At 43.1% G+C, this 21,965-nt stretch overlaps 1 protein-coding gene across 1 annotated transcript; it reads left to right on the top strand.

Annotated features, from left to right (window-relative positions):
• Positions 1-7,298: 7,298 nt before the first annotated feature.
• Positions 7,299-21,525, top strand: LOC105028860 (elastase-1-like). The gene is made up of 8 exons (XM_013138058.4): positions 7,299-7,395; positions 7,631-7,734; positions 9,874-9,974; positions 12,080-12,205; positions 12,683-12,819; positions 12,919-13,061; positions 18,454-18,603; positions 20,632-21,525. Exons 1-8 carry the CDS (start codon positions 7,323-7,325, stop codon positions 20,641-20,643), a joined length of 846 nt encoding a protein of 281 aa, XP_012993512.2. The 5' UTR covers positions 7,299-7,322; the 3' UTR covers positions 20,644-21,525.
• Positions 21,526-21,965: the final 440 nt, after the last annotated feature.

Raw genomic sequence — 21,965 nt, 5'->3', positions numbered from 1 at the left:
ATTTCTGTGAAGACCATGGCCAGCTGCCCAGCAGATGCTCTGAGCACACGCCCGGGGACACCATCAGGACCAGCAGCCTTGCGTGCATTCACCCTGCTCAGTGCAGATGACACATCTGCGGTAGATACTCTGAGGGGGTGGTCATTCAGCTTAAATGGCTGGATCTTTGTTGTCCCTGTCGAAGCGAGTGTAGAACCTGTTTAACTCTTCGGTGATGGAGACGTCGCTGGCTGTGGGGGTGGGGTTGTTAGGCCGGTAGTCTGTGACGGCTTGGATGCCCTGCCACAGGTGTCGAGGTTCGGACTTGTTGTTGAAGTGGTCCTCAATCCGCAGTTTGTGGTGAAGACAAAGAGGTGTAAATAAAATCTTGATTGTATGCTTCTACTGCTTGACCAAATAGAGATTTAATTAAAAACATTAAGGGCCGGTTTCACAGACATAGATTAAGCCTAGTCTAGGACTAAAAATCGAAGTCAATAGAAAACACGATTGGTCTTGTTTTTTTTTGTCCTATAACGATTGTCTTGTAAGTCAGTTTTTTCCTACAGTTACTGCTTGCTCAAGAAAATAAGGTTTCACAAAGTTAAATGCAATTTCCCAGCAACTCAACCACAATCTTTTTGTGTAAACATTATTACCACACAAACACACAGTTTAGCCTTATGTTAGTTGCAAGCCCTATAATTTACAGGCCACATCACACCTGCAAGCGGTACTATAGGAGCTTGCAAAATATAATTCCCATTGAAATCCTTTAATAGGATGGATATGTGAATTGTTTATAGATTATGGAATTTGTTTCATTTCATGTATTCACATGACGACCACAAACAGGCAACGGTACTGACAGTAAAGTAACGTGAAGGCTGGCTAGCCAGATGGCTAATATTACCTCAGTTACACAAAAGTAAACCACAAAGTATCCTTAACCATCACAATCACTTGCACTAATAAGTACAACCTAAATAAACACATGTAGACTTGTGCGCGGAGCAAGTAAATTTTCTTTTTTTCACCTCAAACGCTACCATGTCTAGTCATGTCAAATCTAACTGTCACGGCTGGGTGTAGTGGAGTGTGTCGAAGAACTTGGAGCCAAACGCAGGGAGGCGATAAACAAAACTGTATTCTCAAAAATAATAATCATACAACAAAGGCACTCTATCACACGGCGAACTAAAACGCTCAAACGAACGTGCCTCTCTCCACAATATAAAGACATAGAACAATACCACACAAAGACACCCAGAAACACAGGAACTAATATAGGCAACCTAATGAGGGAATGGACAAGACATGACAGTGCCGTGGGAGGAGGAGCGGCGTGGCTAGAAGACCGGCGACGACGCGCGCCGAATACCACGTCGGGGGGGATGGCGCGCGTCCTCCACGCGCGTCCTCGTTACAGTACCCCCCCCTCGACGCGCGGCTCCCGCAGAGCGCCCCCGCTGGCCCCGAGGCCGACCCGGAGGACGCCACGCAGGACGATCAGGGCGCCGTTGATGGAAGTCGGTGAGGAGCTCAGGATCAAGAATGTCCACCGCCGGCACCCAGCAACGCTCCTCCGGGCCGTACCCCTCCCACTCCACCAAGTACTGCAGGCCCCTCCCCCGGCGCCTCGAGTCGAGGATGGAATGGACAGAGTACGCCGGGCCCCCCTCGATGTCCAGAGGGGGCGGAGGGACCTCCCGCACCTCAGACTGCTGGAGGGGACCAGCCACCACCGGCCTGAGGAGAGACACATGGAACGAGGCATTAATCCTGTGATCAGGGGGAAGTTGTAATTTATAAGTTACCTCGTTCACTCTCCCCAGGACTTTGAACGGCCCTACAAACCGCGGGCCCAGCTTCCGGCAGGGCAGGCGGAGAGGGAGGTTCCGGGTCGAGAGCCAGACCCAGTCGCCCACAGCGTAGACCGGCGTGTCGTTATGCCGGCGGTCAGCAGCGGACTTCTGGCGAACCCCGGCGCGCCGGATGTGTCGATGGGCCACGGACCAGGTGTCCTCGGCGCGCCGGAACCAGTCGTCCACCGCCGGAACCCCAGACTCGGGCTGGCTCTGCCAGGGTACCAAGACCGGCTGGTACCCCAGGACACACTGAAAGGGAGTCAAGGACGTGGAGGAGTGGCGGAGTGAATTCTGAGCATACTCTGCCCAGGGCAGGAACTCCGCCCACTCCCCCGGCCGGTCCTGGCAATAGGACCGCAGGAACCTCCCCAGGTCTTGGTTCACACGCTCCACCTGACCATTAGCTTCGGGGTGGAACCCGGAGGTGAGGCTGACCGAGACCCCCAACCGGCCCATAAAGGCCTTCCAGACCCGAGACGTGAACTGAGGGCCCCGGTCAGAAACAATGTCCTCCGGCACCCCGTAGTGCCGGAAGACATGGGTGAATAGAGCCTCTGCGGTCTGCAGGGCCGTCGGGAGACCAGGGAGGGGAAGGAACCGGCAGGCCTTTGAAAACCGATCCACAACAACCAGGACCGTGGTATTGCCTAGTGAGGGGGGAAGATCGGTCAGAAAATCAATGGACAAGTGAGACCATGGTCGTTGTGGAACGGGCAAAGGATGTAACTTACCCGCCGGAAGGTGTCTAGGTGCCTTACACTGAGCGCACACCGAACAGGAGGACACGTACGCCCTCACATTCTTGGCCAGACCAGGCCACCAGTACTTATCGGTAAGGCAGTGCACAGTACGGTCTATGCCCGGGTGACCCGTGGACGTGTGGGCCCAGTAGATGAGACGGTCACGGACATCCAGCGGGACGTACTGACGATCCGCAGGACACTGAGGAGGCCCAGGATCGCTGTGCAACGCTCGCTGAATGTCCGCGTCCACGTCCCACACAACCGGCGCCACAATGCACGAGACGGGCAGAATCGGTGTATCATCTACCCGCCTTTCAACCGCGTCGCACAACCGAGACAGCGCGTCTGCCTTGGCGTTTTTTGTACCCGTAACGTATGAAAGCGTGAAATCGAACCGGGCAAAAAACAACGCCCACCTGGCCTGGCGAGGGTTCAGTCTCCTCGCCGCCCGGATGCACTCCAGGTTACGGTGGTCGGTCCAGACTACAAACGGGTGTCTCGCTCCCTCGAGCCAATGTCTCCAAACAGTCAAGGCGTTAAACACAGCCAACAGCTCCCTGTCACCGACGCCATAGTTGCGCTCTGCCTCACTGAGCTTTCGCGAGTAAAAAGCACAGAAGACCGGCGACGACGCGCGCCGAATACCACGTCGGGGGGGATGGCGCGCGTCCTCCATGTGCGTCCTCGTTACACTAACATTACTTCTCGGAGCTCTCAAAAAGAGTTCAGGTGTTTTCTCCCACTCAAAGTCGGAACTTTCCCGCTTCCTAGTTGCTCATGAACGCCCCTTCCGAAGCGGAGAGGTTTGATTCACTTAAGCACTAAGTCCAATATCTATCGATAACTAGTTAGCTTGCTCACCTGCATGTAGTCCACTCTAATGGTTGTTCTCAGTTGCGCACTACAAACAAAGATCCAAACAAAAAGAACAACTGCTGACCATGAGATTTTGACAGTAGCAGGGACAAAAAAGGCCATGGTGGCCTTAAAGTGTCCAATGATTTTCGGGTCTTCACGGCCAGAGCGAAAGGCAACGACGGCCAAAGCTGTAGTAGCTGTCGAGAAATTCATAAGCGAGTGGTAACAATTCGTTCAGTCAACTCTGAGTCTAACCAACCCTGAATAAAGCATGAGCACGAGCATATAAAAAGCCTTCATCAATGGAACACCAATTAAAAAAAATATTTCTCCCCAATGGAATTAGAAAATGTTTATAATTGTCAGCCATCCCCGTATTTAATTTAGTCAAGTTGAAAGTAAATGCTTTCATACACACAAGCCTCAAAATGTGTGCTTACTGGACAAATCTGACATCCATTATAGCCAGTAGGAAATAGGCTGAGGACCGTGGACAAGGTGGATTCCACCACCACTATCAGAGGCTGTAGGGATGCCCTCCATCACAACAGTGGGTGACCTATTACTGAGGGAACACAGAGAGGGAACATACAGAGAGGGAACACACAGAGAGGGAACATACAGAGAGGGAACACACAGAGAGGGAACATACAGAGAGGGAACACACAGAGAGGGAACATACAGAGAGGGAACACACAGAGAGGGAACATACAGAGAGGGAACATACAGAGAGGGAACATACAGAGAGGGAACATACAGAGAGGGATTTGGAAATGTGATTTGGAAATGGACCACATACGACTTCAGACACAAAAGATAAAATTAAAAATACAACTGCTGGAACTTCAGTTACAGGTGGGTGAGGTGTCCAGAGGTGGAGGATTTTACACCTAAAAGGTTTACTACTGTACTGTATTTAACTGCTGTACTGTATTTTCACTTGCAGGGAATAAAAGACACTCCATAAAATAAAAAGCATATTTTCTTTATATGTCACTGGGGAAGTAGTGTCAATTAGAAATGACTGTGGATCAACAGAAGAAGAAGTGTTCAATTTGCAGTGGTCTCTGAATTTTAACCCTTCTGGTCCTCACTCAAAACCTTCGTTTTCGACTTTTTTGGAAAGGGAAAAAAAAGGTGCGGGGTTCTCTTAATTTTTTCTAAGCTGTGTGTGTGGATTGGGGAAATGGCGACATGCAAGGACAGCAGATTGACGTTCCAATGTCCAATGTCTTAATCCTGTGTGCCGTCACACCAAAAAAAGCTTGACACACTAGTAGACCAGCTGTGGGGGACACAGGTACATCCCACCATTCAAAATTTATTTTAAATGATTAACTTTTGAGGGAAATGTCCTCATCAATACTCCTCCCCAGAGTTTGTCTTGATATCACAGATGTTTTTGGGCTCAGCTCCTGAATCAGGTCGACAAATTATTTCTGCTCAGCAGTTGAAAGAGGAAACATCCCTTTACCACATAGGCAACGATAAGCTTACTTTCTTTTGTGAGAAATGAGAGAGCCACATAAACAGCTTGGTCTGCCTGTGTGTTGTAACAGGTCCTTTTCTTTCCAGTACCGAAATCATGTTTATGTTGCTCAAATTCAGGAAGTACATCAGCATGCATCCTCTTCAAGTGGGTTTTTAAGTTTTCAGTTGCTTGTATAGAACCAGATATTGTGTTCTTCTTTGTGCATAGTTTACATTCAGCTTAAACTTGCCCTGATTCTGTTTGTTATACAAACATGGAAATAGGTCCCATCCAATATTGCTGATCTCACAGTCTACTCAACAGTCCTTGGGGCAGTATCTCCCCCTAATGTCTCAATCTTCCAGGGTCAGGTCAGAGCTGGGAAATAAACAGCTGGAGACTTTACTAGCTACATATTACATCTTAAGCATTTAAACTTTATTTTCAGGTATGCAGCATAGTGGCGTAGTTAAAGTGTGCGTTCCTAACATCATAAACTATTTTTCAAAGGCCCCTAATGATTTAGTTGTTCCGATTCCTAGCTCATCACAGTTCCTATTATACAATTGACGATACCTTCAGTACTCAGTAATCAATCAATCAACTTTATTCAAGACACAAAGGTCCATAGAGACAACACAATACAAATATATATATATATATATATATATATATATATATATATATATATATATATATATATATATATATATATATATATAAAACATTTAAGAATGGTGCTGATAAGGCATCATTTATAAAACATATACAGGCTTCGAGTCCAGTGTTTCCAAAAGCAAGATGTGTACCTTGTGTCACTCTTAGAAACATCAACTATGGACACAATAATCATATTCTTAGACCCTGTCAGTCTGCACATGAATCTATACATAACATTTCTTAAAACAGCGTTAAAAGTGGGCACATTGTTAGACACAAACATTTCTCTAGCACTACTCCCCCTAGGAATTTTAAGCACAATTCTCAGTGCATCATTGTAAGCCACATGAAGTTTTTTCATTTTCGATTCTCTAAAATTACACCACAGGTGGGCAGTATACAGTGGTGTGCAATAGGTTTTGAAGAGTGAGTAAATATAACATCTTTGCAGCTTCTCACCCAAATTCTGGCATTCTATTCAATTCTGGAATACAGCATGTTGCTAAATACAAAATAAATAAGCGAGAGCAAAATAAATGATAATACAAATAATAATACATAATACAAATAAATTCTGTCAGAGCCATATATAAACCGTTTTTGTAACCATTTTGTCTTGTTTTGAGTTGCTTTTGAGGAATCAATACCATTACTGGCATTTAACGGCACGTAAGACAGGTCGGTACAGTAGCTGCAGTGGATCAGTTATATTTTTTGCATCTTCAGCTACAGTGCTGCACAGTCTTGTTCATTAGTAGACTTTTTTGGGAAAAACACCCAGGAAACCCAAAGCAGACCCCATTCCACACTGGATGAGATGATTTGAGCTACAACAAACACGAGGGGTGGATGGGTTGACATCCTGCTTGTTAATGACATCGCAGCACAATGTTGTTAATGACAATAAGGTACACGTGTGTGCATGTAACAAGTTACACCATATTGTGGCATTATAATTTAATGTTGTACAACACTGAAACGCTTTATTATTTCTTTCATGCAAAACCGACGAAAACTTTACAAAGGCTTAAAGTAGCGAGTGAGGGCTGCAACTCAGGTCAAAAAGTTAGCTAGAACATTACGTACATTTGTAAACGATTTGGCCTAGGCTACTAAAACAAACAGCAAAACTTAAAATAATCTGTAAAAAAAATTAGCAATTTATGCTAATAATCTATGGAAAGCTGGCATCCTACACGTTTCTCACCTTGACCTTCTTCTTCGGGTATGGATACATTTTCTGTTCTGATCTCAACATGTCTGGGCAAATTACTGAGTAGGCACCGATCAGAGGCAGCATTTTTATGATGTCATTATGTAGACTTCTCACAAAGTATTTTACAATATTTTTAAATTACAAAATACAAAACACTAATTCATTTTGATACAAAATATGAAGCCATTTTCATCAACCCTATCAAATACGAATGAAAAAATAATATTGTATTTGAAATATGTATTTGAAATACATGTATCATAAATAATGCCCATCCCTGATCATATTAATATTGAATTGAATTAAATTGAAATTTGACAATGCAAAATTCTATCAATTCATTTTCAATACATAAAATGTGTATGTTAAGAAAAGGAAATATAATGCATTCATGATGTCAGCTTAAAAATATTAAATATTATATAGGACATTAAATCACTTTTTAGTTTACATTGTGTCCTCATCTTGAACCCTAGATTGGTCAGGTGGTGTTTCTCAAGTCCTGAGGGTATAAAAGAGGAACAGGAATGCTCCATCAGTACAGACTACAGACTGGAGACATGCTGAAGTTGATCCTGTTGAGTGTTCTCACAATCCTGGGTGAAAAGACAGACTCTCTTTTTCTCTCTTTTGGTGTTTCCCTCACTCTGAACAAGATAATTCTCTGAACAAAATATCTTTCTCTTCTATATTGCTTTCTCTCATGAATAATTTTTCTACATGAGACTTTTAATTTACATTTCTCTTACGTTGACTAAATCTGTTAAGGACCATCTGATTCAAACTGATTTACTTTTTAATTGTGTCTTGTCCTGTCTGTCTGTATCCTGTGCAGTTCTGACTGAGGACCTGGTGCTCCAGCCCAGATACCTGGAAGATGTACCTCAGACCAGAGTTGTAGGTGGTGAGGTTGCCAGGCCCCACTCCTGGCCCTGGCAGGTAAGACATTAGTCTTCTCTTAGTCTCTAGCAAACTGATCTCTGGTTCTGGGTAACAACACATTTCTGATCCCAGATCTGTCTGTGAGTCAACCAATCTGTGGCATCTGTTTAGTTAAAGCTAGTTTTGCAGAGTGTAATGTCTAATCATTATAGTTACACATAAATGCTTAGAAATTATTGCAAAATTCACCCCAGAAAATGAATGTAGGTTAAAGTAATATTATTACACCACCTAATTTATGTTCTCAATGTCACAATTGGTGATTTCTAATAATAATGTATAAATTGTAACAGTGACTTTAGGTGTCAACAAAACAGGCTGCATGGATGTAGCGTAGCCTACACCACCTGATCTCCACCCATTCTCCTTACTTACACAGAACATCACATCTGTCAGCTAATTAATATAAAATTAAATAGACCAATCAAATTTAACGCAGTAAACATTTCTAACAGTGGATATAAAAGTCTACACACCCCTACAAAGATAAATCATGTCAGAACATTTTCAACTTTTAATGTAACCTGTAATGTGAACAATTCAATTAAAAAACAAACTGAAATCTTCGAGGGGGAAAAATGAAAAATAAAATCCTTACAATATCCTGGTTGCATAAGTGTGCACACCCTCTTATACCTGGGGATGTGTCTGTGTTCACAGTTAACCAATCATATTCAAACTCATGTTAAATAGAAGTCATTACACACCTGCCATCATTTAAAGTGACAAATAAAGTTTAGCTGTTCTAGTAGGATTTTCCTGACATTTTCTTAGTTGCATCTCAGAGTGAAAGCCATGGTCCGCAGAGAGCTTCCAAAGCATCAGAGGTATTTCATTGTTGAAAGATATCAGTCAGGAGAAGGGTACAAAATAATTTCCAAATAATTAGATATACCATGGAACACAGTGAAGACAGTCATCATCAAGTGGAGAAAATATGGCACAACCATGAACTGGATGTCCCTCCAAAATTTATGATAAGACGAGAAGAAAACTGGTCAGGGAAGCTTCCAAGAGTCCTACAGCAGCATTAAAGGAACTCCAGGAATTTCTGGCAAGTACTGGCTGTGTGCTACATGTGACAACAATCTCCCCTGTATTCTTCATATGAATGGGCTTTGGGGTAGGGTGGCAAGACGGAAGCCTTTTCTTACAAAGAAAAACATCCAAGCCCGGCTGAAGTTTGCAAAAAGAAACATCAAGTCTCCCAAAAGTGTGCGGGAAAATGTGTTATGGTCTGATGAAACCAAGGTTGAACCTTTTGGCTATAATTCCAAAAGGTATGTTTGGTGCAAAAACAACACTGCACATCACCCATAGAACACCATACCCACAATGAAGCATGGTGGTGGCAGCATCATGCTTTTGGGCTGTTTTTCTTCAGCTGGAAAGTGGGGCCTTAGTCAGGGTGAATGGAATTATGAACAGTTCCAAATACCAGGCAATATTGGCACAAAACCTTCAGGCGTCCGTTAGAAAGATGAAGTTCACCTTTTAGCATGACAACGACCCAAAGCACACATCCAAATCCACAAAAGCATCACTTCACCAGAAGAAGATTAATGTTTTGGAATTGCCCAGACCTGAATCCAATCAAACATCTGAAAAGGGGTGTGCACAAGAGATGTCCTCACAATCTCACAGATTTGGAGCACTTTTGCAAAGAAGAGTGGGCAAATATTGCCATGTCAAAATGTGCCATCCTAATAGACTCCTGCCCAAGAAGACTGAGTGCTGTAATAAAATCTAAAGGAGCTTCAACAAAGTATTAGTTTAAGGGTGTGCACACTTATTCAACCAGGTTATTATTTTTCCCCCTCAAAGATTTCAGTTTGTTTTTCAATTTAATTGTTCACGTTATAGGTCACATTAAAGGTGGAAAAAGTTCTGACATGATTTATCTTTGTCTCATTCTTTTACATTACAAGAACCTGGCATTTTAACAGGGGTGTGTATACTTTTTATATCCATTGTAGTCTCTAGCAGGCAATTTTTTTTAATCTGAATCTCAGGCACCAAGCTAAAATATTTGCTCTTCCCACTCAGAGAAAGCCTGTCTGTTCTCACATGATAAACGTATCAGGCTACTTCTTCATCTTTAACACACTCGTCTCTATATCTATCTTCTCTCCTCAGGTCTCTCTCCAGGTCCAGTCTGGACGCACCTTCTTCCACACTTGTGGAGGTTCTCTGATCAGGACGGGATGGGTCATGACAGCCGCCCACTGTGTGGACCGGTAGGACAAGGACAGAACTATATTTCTAAAGTCAATCTGTTGTGGCAATAGGATCAGACTAATACTAAACAACACGATACGTTACATATATAATACTGTGCAAAAGTCTTAGGCACCTGGAAGTTGAACTAAAGCCATTTATTTGTGTGTTTATTTATATTCATCTTATATTCATGTGATTGTGTATATATATATATATATATATATATATATATATATATATATATATATATATATATATATATATATATAAAGATTTTGTATGTTTGCCCACTGACAAAGAAATTATCTGTCACGTCTTTGGGGCGGAACAAGGAGGAGCAGGAGAACGAAGAAATACTTTGTTTGTATCTTTTAATGATAGAGTGATGTATACACGAAGCGAGAAACTGCTCTTTAGGTAACAGCGAGACAATAACACACAAAGACAGGGGGAGCAGAGGGAACATATATACTGGGGGGAATGATGATGAGAACCAGGTGCGCTAGACAAGACACAGGTGAAATGCATAATGAGATGGACGGTGGTGTCAGAAGGCCGGTGATGTCGAACGCTGGAGTCTGTCTGCTGCAGGGGGAGGTGAAGCAGCAGAGGGCGCAGTTGTCACATGATCAGTCTATAATTTGAATGGTAGATTTATTTGAACAGTGAGAGACAGAATAACAACAAAAAACCCTCAAAAACGCATGCCGTTATAAATGTTATAAATTGATTTGCATTTTAATGAGTGAAGTAAGTATTCGACCCCTCTGCAAAACATGACTTAGTACTTGGTGGCAAAACCCTTGTTGGCAAACCAGAGGTTTCTTGTAGTTGGCCACCAGGTTTGCACACATTTCAGGAGGGATTTTGTCCCACTGCTCTTTGCAAATCTTCTCCAAGTCATGAAGGTTTTGAGGCTGACTTTAGGCAACTCAAACCTTCAGCTCCTTCCACAGATTTTCTATGGGATTAAGGTCTGGAGACTGGCTAGGCCACTCTAGGACCATAATGTGCTTCTTCTTGAGACATTCCTTTGTTGCCTTGGCCGTGTGTTTTGGATCATTGTCATGCTGGAATACCCATCCACGACCCATATCAATGCCCTGGCTGAGGGAGGAGATACTTACCCAAGATTTGACAGTACATGGCCCTGTCCATCGTCCCTTTGATGTGTTGAAGTTGTGCTGTCCCCTTAGTAGAAAAACACCCCCAAAGCATAATGTTTCCACCTCCATGTTTGACGGTGGGGATGGTGTTCTTGGGGTCATAGGCAGCATTCATCCTCCTCCAAATACAGCGAGTTCAGTTGATGCCAAAGGGATCGATTTTGGTCTCATCTGACCACAACACTTTCATCCAGTTCTCCTCTGAATCATTCAGATGTTCATTGGCAAACTTCAGTTGGGCCTGTACATGTGCTTTCTTGAGCAATGGGACCTTGCGGGCGCTGTAAGATTTCAGTCCTTCACGGCGTAGTGTGTTAACAATTGTTTTCTTGGTGACTATGGTCCCAGCTGCCTTGAGATCATTGACAAGATCCTGCTGTGTAGTTCTGGGCTGATTCCTTGCATGGAGTGGGGCTCTAAACAAGGGCGATTGACAGTTCTTTTGTGTTTCTTCCATTTGCGAATAATCGCACCAACTGTTGTCACCTTCTCACCAAGCTGCTTGGCGATGTTCTTGTAGCCCATTCCAGCCTTGTGTAGGTCTACAATCTTGTCCCTCACATCCTTGGACAGCTCTTTGGTCTTGGCCATGGTGGAGACCTTGGAATCTGATTGATTGCTTCTGTGGACAGGTGTCTTTTAAACAGGTAACAAGCTGAGATTAGGAGCACTCCCTTTTAAGAGTGTGCTCCTAATCTCAGCTCGTTACCTCTATAAAAGACACCTGGGAGCCAGAAATCTTTCTGATTAAATGGGCATGAAATACCCCATTTTTTTGTTGTTATTCTGTCTCTCACTGTTCAAATAAACCTACCATTAAATTTATAGACTGATAATTTCTAAGACTTTTCTAAGACTTTTGCACAGTATGGAACAATGATACATTAAAACAAATTCTATAACAAAAATCAACGGTTTTAGATTACAAATGTGTGTGTGTGTGTTTGTGTCTGCAGACCGAGGACTTGGCGTGTGGTTCTAGGAGAACACAACCTGGACAGCAATGAGGGAACAGAGCAGATCATCAGTGTCAGGGAGGCCTTCGTCCATCAACAGTGGAACCCCAACAGTATATCTTCAGGGTACAGAACGTTTCTGGAATCAAATGTGTTGGTTTGTTCAAGTTTAAATGTGATTATTGACAGGTTTTTCTAAAATCTTAACATTTGTTTATGATAATTTCCCAATAATATAAGAACTTGGAATATCCTCCTAGACATATGTGCCCTAGCACAGGTGAACAACAGATATGTAAGGATATAGGATGTTGATTCCTCCACTACATTCCTCTGTTACTTTTGATAATACAGGGTGTATCAACCCTCAGGTTTGACATTGTGCTCCTCTAATCCTCAGGGTTGACATTCTTTCCCTCTGACCCTCAGGAATGACATTGTGCTCCTCTGACCCTCAGGTTTGACATTGTGCTCCTCTGACCCTCAGGGTTGACATTCTTTCCCTCTGACCCTCAGGAATGACATTGTGCTCCTCTGACCCTCAGGTTTGACATTGTGCTCCTCTGACCCTCAGGGTTGACATTCTTTCCCTCTGACCCTCAGGTTTGACATCGCCCTGCTTCAACTGTCCACTGAGGCCACCCTGAATACTGCTGTCCAGCTGGCTGTTCTCCCTCCCTCTGATCAGATCCTGCCCAACAACAACCTGTGTTACATCACTGGATGGGGACTCACCTCCTGTAAGTTACATAAGTAACTCACAGTAACTGTAATGTAAGTTTTTTGTAGCTGTCTGTTTCCCATCCTTGTATCTCCTACCTAACATGTCCTGCTTATAGCTGGAGGTTCTCTGTCTAACAGCCTAAAACAGGCTTATCTGCCCATCGTTGACCTCCAGACCTGCTCCAGTCCTGCCTGGTGGGGATCCGGAGTTAAACCCACCATGATCTGTGCTGGTGGAAGATTCAACTCTGGTTGCCAGGTAAGACCAGTGTAGAGGAAGGACTGTGTTAAATAGAGACGTTAATTGGGGGACGACAGACCAATCAGTTCATATTTTGACCCCTGAACCATCCTGGTCCTTCTAACAACTGTGATGGCAATTCCATCGATCGACACTCTTAAAGGAGTAAGAAACAGAGACGAAATTCTCTAGGCACAATTTAACCATTTATTATTATTTGCAAATAAGAGAGACGCATCAAATGCATACAAACATAATCATCTGAGGAAACTCTAACTCAATACAGGTCATTCAACAGTATATATTACTGTTAAAAGGGGTGTGGAAAGTTGTTGCCCATCTGTCTTGTGTCACATATGTTTTTACTTGGGGTGTAACGATCCATCTACTACATTGATGTATCGATTTATATTCCTATGATCCAACTACATCGATCTGTGCTCAGCAAGTTGGCCTTCCGGATGACATATATCGATCTAACATCGCTTTAAAATGTAATCAATCGATTGTATCGATACTAGGAAATAACCCATTGGATTTAAGCACGTCAGACTTTATAGGAATGTTTTTTCTTAGCACTTTTAATGATAAAGGCGATAAACGTTACTCGATTCAGTCTGCCTATCCGTGACGTCATCGCCCCCCGCCAGCAGCAGCGCAAAGACAACAAAACAGCATGGCAGAGGAGAAGACGACGAGCGAGAAATTATCAAGCCACCATTGCGGTCCAGTGTGTGGAAAGTGTTGGTTGCACTTAATTTTTGATATTAGTACTGTATTTGTATTATTTCTATGTTGAAAAACAACAGCAAAAGTAGCAGGTAAACCTACTGTTAATTCAACCTGAAGAGATGTTGGTTGCACTTTATTTTTGATAGTAATATAGTAGTATTTTTATGTTGAAAAACAAAAGCACAAGTAGCAGGTAAACCTACTGTTGAAATGTTGGTTGCACTTACTGTACTTTTATTGAAAATGTATTGAATATTGAAAATGAGAGCAGAACATTTTAACTTCCTGTTGATTCAACCTAAAGTGTTGGTTGCACTTTATTCAAATAAAATGTGAATGCATTTGCCATTAATTGTTGTTTACTTGTTTGTTTATATCCATAATTAATTGATACCTGATTCCCTTACAAGAAACAACAGGAATCTAGGAAACTTCACCTGCACTGTCTAGTATCCAGGTATTTATTTCAGTCAAACGGGTTGAATTTTTGCCTGAAAAGATACTGAATCGATTTCAAGTCACTGAATTGTTTCGGATCGTATCGTTCTAAATGAACCATTATTGGCCTTGAATCGTATCGATAACCACGAATCGTGATACGAATCGAATCGTGGTTAAAATGAATCGTTACACCCCTAGTTTTTACCCAAAGGGCGGGCTGTCCCCCCACCTTAGGCCAACTGACCTTACTCCCCCAAAGGACCACATTCCTGAGGAACAAAAGGACTGACACCCTTCTTTGTCTAGGCAGGAGAACATGGTGAAAAGTACCTAATAATCCTCTGATATTATACAGACATGTATGTCACAATCAAAGTAAAGATCTACAGACCAGCCAATGGAAAGACAGACATTTCTCAAATGTAACTTAGTTCAAAATTTCCATAACACACCTTAATGACAGAGTCTGAACTGATCTGAACTGATCCTTCTCGATGGAGTTTTAAGGTTTTAAATTATCATGTTTGTGGATGTTTTTACCTTACATTTTTCTTATTAAAATTTTTTATGCAATTACTTAGCTGCATGTTTATAACGGCATTACATTGTGCAATATTGTAAGCAACTATAGAGGACTAAATGTCCCATAATATGAAACAAATAAATGAATGAATAAATAAATAAATGAATAAATGATTAAATACTTAAATAATTAAATATATGAAAAAATTTAAACACATTGCATTTGCATTGTGTACACATGCATCATCCAAATGAAATAGACATTTAATTTAGATGGTGTGAAGTTGTGCATCATCCAAATGCAATTGAGCGAGACCTAACCCATTTGATATGGCTGTCCACATTGTACTGCATGTTTTATGCTTGGAACACTGTGATTTGGAATGCACAGGGCGGTAGCGGGGCGTCTTTTATGGGTGCTTATGTAAATAGCTGGCACTGATAGATCATGCTGTGGAGTTTGTTTTACGGGGAGATTGGAACTGCACAATTTATTTTACCAGGGACCAGAATGGTGAGGAGCCCCATCCAGTCTCAGCAGAGGTGCTGAATGATGTATGTGAATGATAAATGATGAGTATGTTGGTCTTTGGTGCAGTGTTGGGAAAGCACAGATTCTGCTTGTTTGTCAACAATTTACTGCCTTTTCCTCCACTGAGTCTACAAGAGTGTTGGGGAAGCTTGAACAAAACGTAAGCGAGGCTGGGACTAGGGAGAAACAGGGTGGCGTTGGTTTCAAACTCACCTGAATTGTGTAGGGACCTGGGTATTTTCAATTGAAAGCAAAGGGAATGCGGGGAGTTTTTCTAGGTGTTCCATGTTGAATGAGATGGAGGCTCCCAGCTCCTCCTTCTTTGGCTTGGAAACACAGAGTGGAGAAAGGAAGCGTATGCACTGTTTACGCATGGCTGATGGGCGGGGTCTACTGTTGTGGGGGAGATGGGCGGGGTCTTCTGTTGTGGGGGAGATGCAGGTTTGGTATGATGTACGATTTCAGAAGAGTGGCAGCTGAAATCGTCAGGTGTGATGTCTCACTCCTGTTCAAGGGCGACCGGGATGTCCTGGCACTAGAGTCATGTGGGGTGTATGGGGGGGGGGGCAGGTGTATGGGGGGGCATCATCAGCAGGTTGAAAATGGGGTACGAGCGAGGCATTGTTACGTAGGGCATGGGGAGGTCAGGTGCCTCCTGGGCTTCCTGGGGGATTGGAATGGGGCATTCAGGGGCTCAGGATTCTAGGGATGTATCTGGGTTTGGAGGGGTGGGTCACAAAGCCTTGGGAGGGGGTGGCTCAAGCGGTGGTGGCTAAGCTGATGAAGGTGTCGTACAGAGGGGGGGGGGGGGGGTGTGCTGATCAGTGCAGAAATTTCACAGCGGCCACAACAACCATGGCCGTCGTTGCCCTTCGCTCTGGCCGTGATGCCCCGAAGATCATTGCACGCCCTATGAAGACCATGTGCCCATGACACTGTAAAAAACCCGCAATCAGTTTATTCGAAAGTTTGTTTGTAGTTCGCAATTGAGAACAACCACAAGAATGGCCTACATGCAGGTAAGCAAGGTAGTTAGTTATCGATGGATAGCTGACTTATTTACTGATGACCTGAATCAAACCTCTCTGTTTAGGAAGGTGCGTTCATGAGCAACTGGGAAGTGGGAAAGTTCTGACCTCCGAGTGGGAGAAAACACCTGAACGCTTTTTTAAAACTCAGAGAAGTAACGTTGGATTTGACATCAGTAGACATGGCAGCGTTTGTGGTGATAGATTAGAAAACAAGAATGACTTGCCCCGCACAGAAAAAAGTCAGCATATTTTTTTATTTAGATCGTACTCATTAGCGCTGGACATTGTGATGTTAAAGGATACTTTGCGGTTTACATTTGGGTAACTTAATGTTAACGTTTACACAGGGTTAATTAATGTTAAAGGTATTGTTATGCTAGCCAGCCTTAACGTTACTAAACTGTCAGTAGCCTGTTTGTTGTCATCATGTGAATACTCCCTAAAACTAAAACTTCTGAAATTAAACAGATTCCAGAATCTATAAACATGTTGAGGGGGGAGTAGATGTAATTTCAAGGATTAAAACACAACATTTTAGCTTTTTATGTGGAAAAAACATAGCAGTTATAATAAGTGATTATTCAAAATACATTATTCACTTTTTTAATATCATATGTTTTTAAACCATCCATGTTTTTTTTCTTATCAGCAATTCAAGTTGTTTATTTTTAAGCTCCAAATCCTCTTATTTCACTCCATGGCCTTGGTGCCCTTAACATTTTTGTGAAATTGAAGGCCAAATGGCCTTGCCCCTAAAATGAAGAAATTCCAAGCCTGGTGCTGATCATCAACAACCTGGTGGTGTCCTCTCTAGGGCATAAAGTTACTGTTCTTAACCCCCGAGCTGGTCTGCTGGCCAACTTACAGCGTAGGCTTGTGGACTTCTGGTCTAGGTCACCACTGGCTGAGGGTGGCGTTGCTGTTTTTAGCGGTCCAGGAGGGCGGTCAAGGACTTATGGACCTTGAGAGCAGGGTGGTGGCTTTTCATCTCAAAGCAGTGCAGAGAACCGGCTCACGCAATGCTGAGGAGGACTGGTGGTCTAGGGCTGGATCTACACCTCTTCCTGGTGAGACTGCAGGGGCAAAACCTTGCCAGGGTCTCTGACTTCTATGATTCAGTTTTGAATGCCGAAGTTGGCGCGTGAGGAGGGCATGACACCTGGACCTTGGGTGTGGGATGAACCCATTTTCCGAAAAACACACTGATCCGTTTGGTTTTTGTCTGTTCTGCAACCCTGCATGGACGATGGATGGCAGCGAGCATCAGGACGCTGGCAGATTTACGGCAGCCTGGAGAGAGAGGGTAGAAGACCCCTCAAGAGTTGGTGCAGCAGTCGGGCACTATGTCACACCGGCTGCTGGAGAGGTTCATGGGCGAGGTCCTGGATGCACCGGAATCAGTGAAGGAAGTCTTCGGGCAGGCACGAAGGGGAGGGGCCACCACCGTTTCCACCAATGCAAGTGACCGCAGAGACTGGGGACTGGCAGGGGGGGGTCTTTTAGGTCTCCGGAACTGGGTGACTTTGACTGGGTGGGGAGCAAAGCTTTATACTGCCAGTTTGTGAAGTTCAGCCACGTTAGGGTGTTTGAGGGTGTTAGGGGTCACCGGTGGCAGGGGGTTCTGGGTAATGCCATGGCCGGGTATAGGTGGAGGGGGCTCTATGAACTCCTTTGTGTTCGATGACTGTCCAACATATATTCTCTACATGTGCCAGGTTGATGCCGTTTATGTCATTGTTGCGATCTGTGAAGTTGTGGGTGACTTTTTGTTTGGAGATGGGGCCCGGGTATTCAAGGGAGGAGAAGGACAGAGACATTTTTTGTTTGCCCAAGCTAAGTTGTCTGTTTGGAACCGGCTCAGGGTTTTTTGGGCTACAGATCCTGTGTTATTATTTAGGGGGATGGTCTGAGTTTGTATTTTGGAAACTGAGTCACTGTGTTGAATTGTTCGAGGGTCTTGGGGGAGCTGGTTGGACAGTCCGATTGTAATTGCTGTTGAGGTGTGTTTGTATATGCTGGTTGATGTGGGATTTTTTGTAGCAGCATCTTGTTTTGATGGGATGGAGTTTGTGTGCTGGAGGTGGGTGGGTATCTCTTAATATGATGCAGATGTCTTATTAAATCTGTCTCTCTCTCCTCCTCTCTCCTGTAGGGTGACTCTGGTGGCCCCCTGAACTGCCAGGTGGGGGGGAGGTACTACGTCCACGGGGTGACCAGCTTTGGTCCTGCCGCTAGATGCAATACTTTCCGCAAGCCAACCGTCTTCACCCGCGTGTCTGCCTACACTGACTGGATCAACAATGTTAGCACTGCTTTATTTCTTTAAAAGTTGTATTTTATGTCCATTGGCATCACAAAATTGGAATGAACATTTTTTTATATATATATATATATATATATGCATATTCTTTGGAAATAATTAAAGGACTTTTAATTAAGGGAATTTTCTTTCCTTTCCAAAAAAGCTGAAAAGGAAGGTTTTGAGTGAGGAACAGAAGGGTTAAATTTAAGGGACCACTGCTAATTGAACGCTCAAAGCTTTCCTTTTCAACTTTTTAGGGAAGGAAAGAAGAAGGTGCAGTGGTCTCCTAATTTATATATATATATATATACATACACAGACGTGTGTGTGTGTGTGTGTATGTGTATACAGTGGGGAGAACAAGTATTTGATACACTGCTGATTTTGCAGGTTTTCACATTTACAAAGCATGTAGAAGTGTGTCATTTTTATCATAGGTACTCTTCAACTGTGAGTGTATGATCACATTGTATGATTTTTAAGTAATTAATTTGCATTTTATCGAATGATATAAGTATTTGATACATCAGAACAGCAGAACTTAATATTTGGTACAGAAACCTTTGTTTGCAATTACAGAGATCATACGTTTCCTGTAGATCTTGACCAGGTTTGTACACACTGCAGCAGGGATTTTGGCCCACTCCTCCATACAGACCTTCTCCAGATCCTTCAAGTTTCGGGGCTGTTGCTGGGCAATACAGACTTTCAGCTCCCTTCATAGATTTTCTATTGGGTTCAGGTCTGGAGACTGGCAAGGCCACTCCAGGACCTTGAGATGCTTCTTACAGAGCCACTCCTCAGTTGCCCTGGCTGTGGGTTTCGAGTCATTGTCATGCTGGAAGACCCAGCCACGACCCATCTTCAATGCTCTTACTGAGGGAAGGAGGTTGTTGACCAAGATCTCGCGATACATGGCCCCATCCATCCTCCCCTCAATACGGTGCAGTTGTCCTGTCCCCTTTGCAGAAAAGCATCCCCAAAGAATGATGTTTCCACCTCCATGCTTCACGGTTGGGATGGTGTTCTTGGGGTTGTACTCATCCTTCTTCTTCCTCCAAACACGGCGAGTGGAGTTTAGACCAAAAAGCTCTATTTTTGTCTCATCAGACAACATGACCTTCTCCCATTCCTCCTCTGGATCATCCAGATGGTCATTGGCAAACTTCAGACAGGCCTGGACATGCACTGGCTTGAGCAGGGGGACCTTGCGTGCGCTGCAGGATTTTAATCCATGATGGCGTAGTGTGTTACTAATGTTTTTCTTTGAGACTGTGGTCCCAGCTCTCTTCAGGTCATTGACCAGGTCCTGCAGTGTAGTTCTGGGCTGATCCCTCACCTTCCACATGATCATTGATGCCCCACGAGGTGAGATCTTGCATGGAGCCCCAAACCGAGGGAGACTGACCACCATTTTGAACGTCTTCCATTTTCTACTAATTGCGCCAACAGTTGTTGCCTTCTCACCAAGCTGCTTGCCTATTGTCCTGTAGCCCATCCCAGCCTTGTGCAGGTCTAGAATGTTATCCCTGATGTCCTTACACAGCTCTCTGGTCTTGGCCATTGTGGTGAGGTTGGAGTCTGTTTGATTGAGTGTGTGGACACCTGTCTTTTATAGAGGTGACAAGTTCAAACAGGTGCAGTTAATACAGGTAATGAGTGGAGAACAGGGGGTTTCTTGTAAAAAAACTAACAGGTCTGTGAGAGCCAGAATTCTTACTGGTTGGTAGGTGATCAAATACTTATATAATGCAATAAAATGCTAATTCATTATTTAAAAATCATACAATGTGATTTCCTGGATATTTGTTTTAGATTCCGTCTCTCACAGTTGACGTGTACCTATGATAAAAATGACAGACCTCTACATGCTTTGTAAGTAGAAAAACCTGCAAAATCGGCAGAATATCAACTACTTGTTCTCCCCACTGTATATATATAAAAATATTTTTATAGTTTTATATCTGTCAAAGAATCTTTGTCAAAAAACGTCATGTTTAATTGATAAAAATGTCCTTTCCTCCACAGATCATTGGTTGAAAAGGAGCGTGGTCTTGGAAACAGACAGTACTCAGGACACTGTTCCAAATTCACTAACAATCATATGCAAACAAATCCAGAGTCTACTCTAGAAATTCAGTAAATTCTAATCTTATCTGGAGTAATCCTATACGTCTACTGTTTGCTGTACAGTCAGAATTCTGGGTTAAAGTTAAGATGGAGATTGTGTCTATTACCGTATTTGAGATAAACAAAAAGTATATATATGGAATATTTGCACAATTGACATAGTTATTGCAATCTTCATATTGATTTTATTAGATTAATATTAAAATCAGGATGGTTTCTTGTTTCCAATTCTCCATAATGAATTTCATAGCAATATCTATCAGGGCGCACTGACAATGTATCAGTCCTAAAACTACCTTCAACTACATTCAAATTAGAACATTCAAAATACTAGACATATTTGGTTTGAGTGGCTCAATGTCCTTAAAAAGTTGTTGCTAGAAATGCCAATACTAGAACAGATGTTATTCCTATTCTACTTGTTACTGAGGCATCACACTTCTAACTGAATGTTAGATAAAACATTTAGGTTTTCAAATTTTTTCAACGTTATTATTGTTAAAGATCAATTTATTATTCTTATTTATCCATTATTCTGCAAATTAACTGTAATAGATGGACTGTTTTAGACTAGGCCTGAATTTCATTTAGACTGTTTATGGTTGCCACATATAGAAGAAGACCTAGTTCAGCATGCCCTGTTCTTAGAAGTGATTCTGACCACAACCAAGGCACCAGGGACTGGGGGTGTTTCTGACCAGGAGGTCTGTTAACTCTGACCTAGAACTATGGTTGCCATGACAGTGTCGGGTTCCATCTTGTTTTCCTATTAGTATGACGACTTGTTTTGTATGTGTGACAACTGCGCCCTCTGCTGCCTCTCCTCCCCCTGCAGCAGACAGACTCCAGCGTTCAACGTCACCGGCCTTCTGACACCACCGTCCATCTCATTATGCATTTCACCTGTGTCTTGTTTAGCGCACCTGGTTCTCATCCTCATCATTCCCCCCAGTAGATATGTTCCCTCTGCTCCCCCTGTCTTTGTGTGTTATTGTTCTCGCTGTTACCTAAAGAGCAGTGTTGCGCTTCGTATGTACATCACTCTATCATTAAAAGATACACCAAAAGTATTTTGCCGTTCTCCTGCTCCTCCTTGTTCCGCCCTGAAGACGTGACAGTATGTATCTCATAGCATTAGAGATAATATTTTAGGGGCTGACAAGGAGGAGTATAAAGACTTCGAAGCAATAAAGTGTATTCAGAACAATTGTTATGACACTACTCTGTTGGTC

Source organism: Esox lucius, chromosome 17, assembly GCF_011004845.1.
Source record: "Esox lucius isolate fEsoLuc1 chromosome 17, fEsoLuc1.pri, whole genome shotgun sequence".
Taxonomy (NCBI): domain Eukaryota; kingdom Metazoa; phylum Chordata; class Actinopteri; order Esociformes; family Esocidae; genus Esox; species Esox lucius.
The sequence above is the reverse complement of the archived record's forward strand: the minus strand, read 5'-3'. Positions and strand labels throughout refer to the sequence as shown.

What these genes read in the sequence shown, in the direction of transcription:
- LOC105028860 (XM_013138058.4), top strand. Translation starts at nt 7,323, where the DNA reads ATGCTCCATCAGTACAGACTACAGACTGGAGACATGCTGAAGTTGATC. An exon ending in CCCAACAGTATATCTTCAGG is followed by an intron (nt 12,206 to 12,682) that starts GTACAGAACGTT and finishes TCTGACCCTCAG; the next exon opens with GTTTGACATCGCCCTGCTTC. An exon ending in GATTCAACTCTGGTTGCCAG is followed by an intron (nt 13,062 to 18,453) that starts GTAAGACCAGTG and finishes TCTCTCCTGTAG; the next exon opens with GGTGACTCTGGTGGCCCCCT.